Source organism: Salmo salar, chromosome 12 (assembly GCF_965601325.2).
Source record: "Salmo salar chromosome 12, fSalSal1, whole genome shotgun sequence".
Classification (NCBI taxonomy): Eukaryota; Metazoa; Chordata; class Actinopteri; order Salmoniformes; family Salmonidae; genus Salmo; species Salmo salar.
In genome coordinates, this window is record NC_138302.1 from 33,684,957 (window position 1) to 33,693,711 (window position 8,755).

Below are 8,755 nucleotides of genomic sequence, written 5' to 3' on the forward strand. Positions count from 1 at the left end.
TAATCCAATGCGAGTGCTGCTTTGGAACAGAGGAGGGTGGTTTGTGCGAATTTTCAACCACTCAGAGCACTTCAATCATGCGCGAGGTCAAAGAGTAACCTTACGTAGCAGGCGTCAAAAGACGTAAAGAGTCGCTAAAGTAATGGGTTATTATGAAGAAGAAACATGTAGGTAACGTATCCTGTTATAAATGCTTAAAAAGTGGTATTTCAGGGGGAACGGTTGGTCATATGTAATTTAATACAATACATAAGTACAAAATTGTTACACAACTTTGTCATATTTCCTAGAAATCTAATTAGCCTACATACTGTATTTAAACTTTTCTTCAATCTTTCCTCAGTTGACAAATACAGTTTCTAAATTGCTTGCAGCCACCCATATCATTAGTAGGTTATGTAAGTACTTTCTTGGAATTTTCAGCAGGGACAGCTTCATAATAATGACCATAAAGTCAAAACTGACTAAAGAGTTAATTGACATTGGGAGAATTGTTGGCAATTTGTCTTTTCACTATAAAAAATACTTTTGATGAACAGCTTGTTATTCTATCACCAAAGGGTTTGTTTAATAAGATAATGTATGGGTATGTACAGTGTGAGGATGTGCTACCTACTTTTAGTCACAGTGTCCTTGTGGAACGCGGTCATCCAGCTTAGCTCAATGCTAGGCATGGATCTCCACACTTGGATATGGGTGTCACAGCAGATTCCTTCACTAAGGCCATTGGCGTAGGACAAAGGGCAGAGGGTGCGATCCAGAGGTAGTACCACCCTCCCAATGTCTTAATGTTATGTCCACACCATACACCTAGGGTTACTTACACCATACACCTAGAGTTACAGCCCCTCACCTGCCCCCGCCACCACTCCACCAATCCTCTCATCCTTTGAGCACCTTCTCCTTTAGCAGGTCCAATATGACCTGTCTTTCCTGGCTCTCCAGCTCGAACCTCCTCTCCCTCTCCTTCCTCTCTGCCCCCAGCCTCTCTCTCTCCAGAGTGATCTTACTCCTCTGGATCTCTAGCTCCTCCCTCCTCAGCGATAGCTCCTCCTCCCGCAGTCGTTGTTCCGCATCCGAGCGCTTCTCCAGGAAGCTGAGGATCTCTGAGTAGGTCTGGCAGCAGCATTGGCAAGGCTGCTTGGCCATGGGCGCCGTCGAGACTAGTGAGAGCTCCGCCAGGTCCTCCTGCTCCTCCTCGGGCTCTGGGGTCATGGGGACTGAAGGGGACAGGGAGGGGAGAGAATAGAGAGGGACATAGTTGAAATGGGGAGGATAAAGTATAAAAAGGTCAATGTTTTTTGGTGATCATTTCTTTGGTCTGTAGTCACTAACATTTTTGCTGAGGAGCAAACCTGTCACTGTGTGAGTCTCTTGAGTACGGACACACATAGAGGTGGGGCAAGGGCAAGCTACCTAAAACGGGAGAATACTGTTTTAGGTGGGGCAAGGGCAGGGCATTCTAAAACAGGAGAATACTGTTTTAGGTGGGGCAAGGGCAGGGCATTCTAAAACAGGAGAATACTGTTTTAGGAGGGGCAAGGGCAGGGCATTCTAAAACAGGAGAATACTGTTTTAGGAGGGGCAAGGGCAGGGCATTCTAAAACAGGAGAATACTGTTTTAGGAGGGGCAAGGGCAGGGCATTCTAAAACAGGAGAATACTGTTTTAGGAGGGGCAAGGGCAGGGCATTCTAAAACAGGAGAATACTGTTTTAGGAGGGGCAAGGGCAGGGCATTCTAAAACAGGAGAATACTGTTTTAGGTGGGGCAAGGGCAGGGCATTCTAAAACAGGAGAATACTGTTTTAGGTGGGGCAAGGGCAGGGCATTCTAAAACAGGAGAATACTGTTTTAGGAGGGGCAAGGGCAGGGCATTCTAAAACAGGAGAATACTGTTTTAGGTGGGGCAAGGGCAGGGCATTCTAAAACAGGAGAATACTGTTTTAGGAGGGGCAAGGGCAGGGCATTCTAAAACAGGAGAATACTGTTTTAGGTGGGGCAAGGGCAGGGCATTCTAAAACAGGAGAATACTGTTTTAGGTGGGGCAAGGGCAGGGCATTCTAAAACAGGAGAATACTGATTTAGGAGGGGCAAGGGCAGGCATTCTAAAAAAGGAGAATACTGTTTTAGGAGGGGCAAGGGCAGGGCATTCTAAGCAATTGCTGGAAAACACTGGTTTGGTCACAGTAGGGCTAGAATAACAGTATTCTCTTCAGGTGTGTGTCCTATTTCCTTCCTCCCTTTGGATATGATCACAGATCTAGAAGTTATTCTCTCACCTCACAGATCTAAACAGACTTGGATGGGGTTCTTACCTTTGGGTTGTCCTGTTGGTGTGGAGATAATGATGGGTTTGTCCTGCTCTGGTAGACTAGCCAGCTCTTCCAGGGCTCGTTTCCTGAGTTCCTCATCCTGGTACTTACTCTCCCCGCTGGCCAGAAGACCCTTTTCTGCCTCCAGCTCCAACACCTCGTGGAGTAGGTCTTCTTTCTGGGCATACAGCCTCTCTGTCCCAAACCTGAACACATACAGGCACATAAGCATGAACAGACACAGACACACAGGGTTGGGTATCAGCTTCTAATACATTCCTCCTATTAAGCCTTGTGTAGACTCTTGTGTATGTATGTCTAATGTCAACTTCTGGCCAGTCTTGACCAACCTGCGTAGGCTGGGGAAGTCCTGCTTCTTGTAGTAGTCCAGCAGCAGCATGGTCCTCTCCCTGCAACGCCGGGCGTCCACCTCAAAGCTCTCGTCCTGCAGGGCAGCAGTAATGATCTCCCCGACACGGGCCCAGATACGACCCGACTCCTTGGAACAGAACGGGTTCTGAGCAATGACCTCACGGAGCAGCAGGATGTCGTGGCGGGCGGAGAATCGCACCTGTCGCTTGCGGGGAGTGGTGGAAGGACCGGCGAGGGAGAAACCTGGGGAGAGGAAGGGGGACGGAAAAAGTGAGAGGCGTTATCTAAATCGTAGACTATTGGTATAGAATCCTCATATGACCTTTGCCAAGAGGTCTGGGCCTTAGTACACTTATCCTGTAACACTCGTTCAAGCTTCACTGACTATTCCTCCTCAATTGCTACTTCAGAAATTAGACAATCCAGATGGTAAGGAAATAACTCCACTGGTAGGCCGCCTAGTTTATACAATCATGATGCATAGGCTAGGAAGTTAAACATTATGTTTTATAGGGAGCTGCAAGATAAACTACTGGGCTGAATATAAGGGGTTCACATTGGTGTATATTAGGGGAAGATACCTGGGTTGTATACATTTTGGAAACCGTTTCTGTTTAAGAAGGAAACGTAAAGAAAACGGGTGGGGCTCTATTTGAATTTGTCCAAGAGAAGCGCTCGTTTGCGTTTTCCGTTTGGAGTAAACGGTTTTGCAACAGGGCGAAACGATTTGTAACAGAATAGGCTATAATGATTACAACCCTGGCAAAGTATTTCATCATAAACGTAATTTAACTGTGAACGGCCTCTAGGCTATTTGTTGGCGATTGGGGATCAGCTGCCATACAAAGCAAAGCCGATATTATCACTTTCACTGTCAAAGCAAAAGCCGAAGCCCCCTATTTGCCTGGTGATGTAGGATAGTTGCTAAAACGCTTTGCCATTCCAGGCACAAGTGCAAGCAGCACGGCACGTCTACCCATGCAGAGGCAACACAGTTAGAATATTAAAGTATAAATGTTGCATTGTTTATTATGGGCCAGCGCGCGCACAGGAAAATCACACGAGCCGCATAAAAATGACAAATGCTAGTTATGGATTTATGAACAATAAAATATGTAATGTCAGACGTAGCAGTTTATGTCGGGCTCACCACCGTTATTTGCCATCTCCACCACACGTTCCATATCTGCATATATCCGGGATCAGCTGATACACACAAAATGTTGAGGTCACAGTACACGTCCACTCACCAGTACAGGTTCCATTCTGACGTGTAACTCAACTTCTCTGGAAATCTGGCAAAACTGGCGAGTCGAAATTTGTGCAGGACCGCGGAGTGTCCACAAGATGGGGTCAAAGTACCGCGCGTAAAGTTTCTGGTATGTTCTGACAAGTGAAGTCAATTCCATCACAGAGAAAAGGGTCTGGATGCTCTGCAATCCATAATACAAAATATATTCACTTGTGGCTTTGACTTGGCATGGTAACAGGAAATCTGGAATACATGGTTGACCTACATAAGATTGTGCTATTCTGCATCTGATACATTTTTATTGACCTTAAACAGTCAGGATGAGTGTCACTTCAAATGTCATAATTCACCTTCCAGGTCAAGAGCTACTGAAATGATGTGTTGAATAATTACATTTGAATATCCTCAGTATTCAGGTGGTCTCTTACCTTCCACCTTTTGACCCCATCCACCTCGCTTACTTACACACACACGTCACTCTGCCCCATTGCAACTCTCTCACATTTTAGTCATTTGACAGGCGCTCTTAACCAGAGCGACTTACAGGAGCAATTAGGGTGAAGTGCCTTGCTCAAGGGCACATTGACAGATTTTTCACCTAGCCTGCCTGGAGATTCGAACAAGCGACCTTTCAGTTACTGGCCCAACGTAAGGCACTTATCTTGTCACAGTGACTTGGAGCTAATGAAATCTACTGCGGTATTGGACAGGCTTAATGTGCTGTGTATAACACATCACCATAATAGTTATGCAATAGTCATTATAATGGTCTCTCCCCCATCAGACCAGAGTAGGCACACTCCTAAAAACACACATCTAGGTTGTATCCTAAATGGCACCCTATTCCCTATATATAGTGCACTACTTTTGACCAGTGCCAATAGGGCTCTGGTCAAAAGAAGTGCACCCTGGTCAAAAGTAGTGCAAAAGTAAGGAATAGGGTGCCATTCAGGACACTCTTAGAGATGACCTACTTGACCAGTGTATCATTGAAGAAGACAAACGTACATCCACACTGAGTGTACAAAACATTAGGAACACTTAATATTGAGTTGCACCCCTTTTGCCGTCAGAACAGCCTCAATTCGTCAGGGCATGGACTACAAGGTGGCGAAAGCGTTCCACAGGAATGTTGGCCCATTTTGTCAAGTTGGCTGGATGTCCTTTCGGTGGTGGACCATTCTTAATACACACGTAAAACTGTTGAGCGTGAAAAACCCAGCAGCTCTGCCGTTCTTGACACACTCAAACTGGTGCGCCTGGTACCTAATACAATACCCGTTCAAAGGCAGTTAAATCTTTTGTTTTACCCATTTACCCTCAGAATGGAACACGTACACAATCCATGTCTCAGTTGTCTCAAGGCTTAAAAATTATTCTTTAACCCGTCTCCTCTTAATTTAAACCAGGGATTTCCAACAGGTCGATTGCGAGCTACAAGTAGCTCGTAAGCTGCCAGTAGCTCGTAGCCTGTAAGCTACCAGTAGCTCGTAAGCTACTCGTAAGCTACCAGTAGCTCGTAAGCTCTCGTAAGCTACCAGTAGCTCGTAGCCCACCTATGAGTAGCTCACCAAACAATTCTGAAAGTACATGCAATTTTCACGTGTTCCACCGCAAACTGTCATAAACAAATCTCACAAGTATCAGACCCCTCAAGCTCCCAGCTACTATTTAATCAACGCAACCTGACATTATCCCACCCCTGGTTAGCCACTATTGGCTTAAAAAGCCAAACCTAACACAATATTTTCCAATTCATTTCCAACAATATTGCCCCTGTCTGTCTGTGTGGTGTGCGTGTGTGTCTATCCCTCTGTGTGTAGCCAGTTGATGTGATAACCATCTTGTAGGTTGACAGAAATACTTTCCCCCAAAACCTTTTCAATTAATTAAGAATGTTCGCCTATAAAGACATATCCAAATATGACTGCCTGTAGCTCAGGACCTGAAGTAAGGATATGCATATTCTTCAAATCAAATCAAACTTTATTTGTCTCATGCGCCAAATACAACAAGTGGAAACTTTACCGTGAAATGCTTACTTACAAGCCCTTAACCAACAGTGCAGTTCAAGAAGAGTTAAGAAAATATTTACCAAGTAGACTAAAATAAAAAGTTATAATAAAGTAACACAATGAGAATAACAATAACGAGGTTATATTCAGGAGGCACCGGTACTGAGTCAGTGTGCGGTGGTACAGGTTAGTTGAGGTAATTTGTGCATGTAGGTAGGGGTGAAGTGACTATGCATAGATAATAAACAGCGAGTAGCAGCAGTGTACAAAAGGGAGGGGGGGTCCATGTAAATTGTCCGGTGGCGATTTTATGAATTGTTCAGCAGTCTTATGGCTTGGGGGTAGAAGCTGTTGAGGAGCCTTTTGGTCCTAGACTTGGCGCTCCGGTATCGCTTGCCGTGTGGTAGTAGAGAAAACAGTCTATCTCTGACTATTTTCTGGGCTTTCCTCTGACACCGCCTATTGTATAGGTCCTGGATGGCAGGAAGCCTGGCCCCAGTGATGTACTGATTCCTTGATTCCATTTGAAAGGAAACACTTTGAAATTTGTGGAAATGTGAAATGAATGTAGGAGAATATAACACATTAGATCTGGTACAAGATAAAAAAACATGCATTTCTGTTCAAAATGTTGTGTCAAGACTGCCCAAATGTGCCTAATTGGTTTATTAATACATGTTCAAGTTCATAACTGTGCACTCTCCTCGAACAATAGCATGGTATTATTTCACTGTAATAGCTACTGTAAATTGGAAAGCGCAGTTAGAATAACAACAATTTAAGCTTTCTGCCCATATCAGGTATGTCCATGTCCTGGGAAATGTTATTGTTATTTACAACCTCATGCTAATCACATTAGCCTACATTAGCTCAACCGTTACGTGGGGTGGGGGGGGCGGGGGGACGGGGACCGATCCTGTAGAAGTTAAATGTTAATTGCAAAGTAGGCTTACCTGGCAAAAGTATGTAATTTATATCTATTATTCTTATTTGCAAACTTTGCCATGAAATGAGCAGCAGCAGTACAGAACCGTTGCTACACCAGCACATTAGATGGCACATTCATCACAAAATGTGTTAGTGTTCTTCCAGACCAATTTGTTTTCCTTCTGATATGATTTAAGCATTGACATGGACTCAGAACGTCCAATTTCGTTGTTTCTCTATAAACAATTGTCATTTTAAGAGTGTAAAATCAAAACAAAATCTAAATCCAGGAATAATAAAAATGAGAACCTTATTTGGGAAAAGATAAAACATAATTTGTAATAGGAATCACACATTTTATAGGGCCCCCCTTGGAATTGTTTATTAACCATTATTTTACCAGGTATATTGACAGAAAGGACCCGGGGAAGAGTTGCAGGGAGGAGAAGAGAAGAACGAGCAGCAAGCAACAACAACAAAAAACCGTGTAGCTCGCGATATGTTTAATTTTTTTAAATTAGCTCTCATGCTAGAAAAGGTTGGAGACCCCTGATCTACACTGATTGAAGTGGATTTAACAGGTGACATCAATAAGGGATCATAGCTTTCAGCTGGATTCACCTGGTCAGTCTATGTCATGGGAAGAGCACGCCTTCCTAATGTTTTTTTACACTCACGCTTCGATCACACCGACAGTGTCATTGCATTTTGGTACGCCAGAATTTCCAATGAAACGCTGCGTTTGCCTTGCAGCATTGCGTTGCAGAGCGTTCTGTGTGGTGCATACGTTGGATTTATCAAACGTATGCGTCAAACTGTATGCGTAGACGGATTGACAGAAATGGTAGCAGAAGGTGAATGTTGAACTTTTGTTGGACACATATCCAGATGATGCTGCGTACCATTTCGCCCAATGACGCTGTCGGTGTGTTCGAAGTGTCAGTGTTGCTTACTTCCTGCAAGGTCTGAGATGGAGAGGCGATAAAATGAATACTATCATAGACGCTAACTTGGCCCAAGCTACATTTACACAGTACAAATGCTTTATACAGTACATGTATGAGTAGTCTGTGACTTGCTCTTCATAATCTAGTGAGATTTTGAACAAACCTTTGCCAATTGGCAATATGCTTTGTGTTACAGTAGATGTTAGTGTCCAATAATTTTATATTCCCACAGTAGAAAATTCTTTATACTCATACTATGCTATGAACAGTGTATTCTGTATGTATATGAGACGGTGGTAATTTAATTATGTCCATATAGGTTTTGACAAAGCCCTATATCACAGACTTAGTATTTGCTCACCCTAAGGCTGCATTTACACAGGCAGCCTACTTCTGATCTTTATAACCAATTAGATCAGAGCTTTTGCTAATAATTGGGCAAACGATCAGAATTGGGCTGTCTGTGTAAACGCAGCCTAAGTGGCACGTGGAAAGTCTGACAGACATTAGTGTGCAATTCAGTTTAGTGTTGACGGGTGCCACACTTGGCTTTGTGCATAAATCTGTCATCTTTCAAATGCTGTGACAGCTCTATCTCAATGGCAGGCAGGCTTTTTCTATAGACTCCATGGCACAATAAAACTGTCACCGTAGACTCCTTTTCGCCCCCCCCCCCCTTTTGTCTAGCCAGCAGTTTATTAACCGTCTCCTCTGGCTGTAGCGAGCCACTGAGCGAATGTCAAATGTGGAATTTTCAATATCTTCTATGCTGATTGACCCCTTCAGTAGCAGGTTTCTTCAATCTTCTTGTGTTGGTCTGTCTGCACTGCACAAATCAAAGTGTAATTTCAAACCAGACGATCCAAGACTTTTGTTGAATTTACTTTTGAATGGTTTCATCAAGTTTTTTTTATGAGTCATACGTCCAAT

General features: G+C 43.8%; 1 protein-coding gene across 1 annotated transcript; it reads right to left on the reverse strand.

The window, feature by feature from the left end:
• Positions 1-217: 217 nt before the first annotated feature.
• LOC106564915 (uncharacterized) lies at positions 218-3,919 on the reverse strand. Its single transcript, XM_014131422.2, has 4 exons — positions 3,835-3,919; positions 2,663-2,927; positions 2,316-2,518; positions 218-1,220 (listed from the first exon to the last, which is right to left on the reverse strand). The coding sequence occupies exons 1-4, from the start codon at positions 3,866-3,868 to the stop codon at positions 883-885; spliced, it is 840 nt and encodes a 279-aa protein (XP_013986897.1). The 5' UTR covers positions 3,869-3,919; the 3' UTR covers positions 218-882.
• Positions 3,920-8,755: the final 4,836 nt, after the last annotated feature.

What these genes read in the sequence shown, in the direction of transcription:
- LOC106564915 (XM_014131422.2), bottom strand. Translation starts at nt 3,868, where the DNA reads ATGGAACGTGTGGTGGAGATGGCAAATAACGGTG. An exon ending in GGAGATGGCAAATAACGGTG is followed by an intron (nt 2,928 to 3,834) that starts GTGAGCCCGACA and finishes TCCTCTCCCCAG; the next exon opens with GTTTCTCCCTCGCCGGTCCT. An exon ending in ACCAACAGGACAACCCAAAG is followed by an intron (nt 1,221 to 2,315) that starts GTAAGAACCCCA and finishes TGTCCCCTTCAG; the next exon opens with TCCCCATGACCCCAGAGCCC.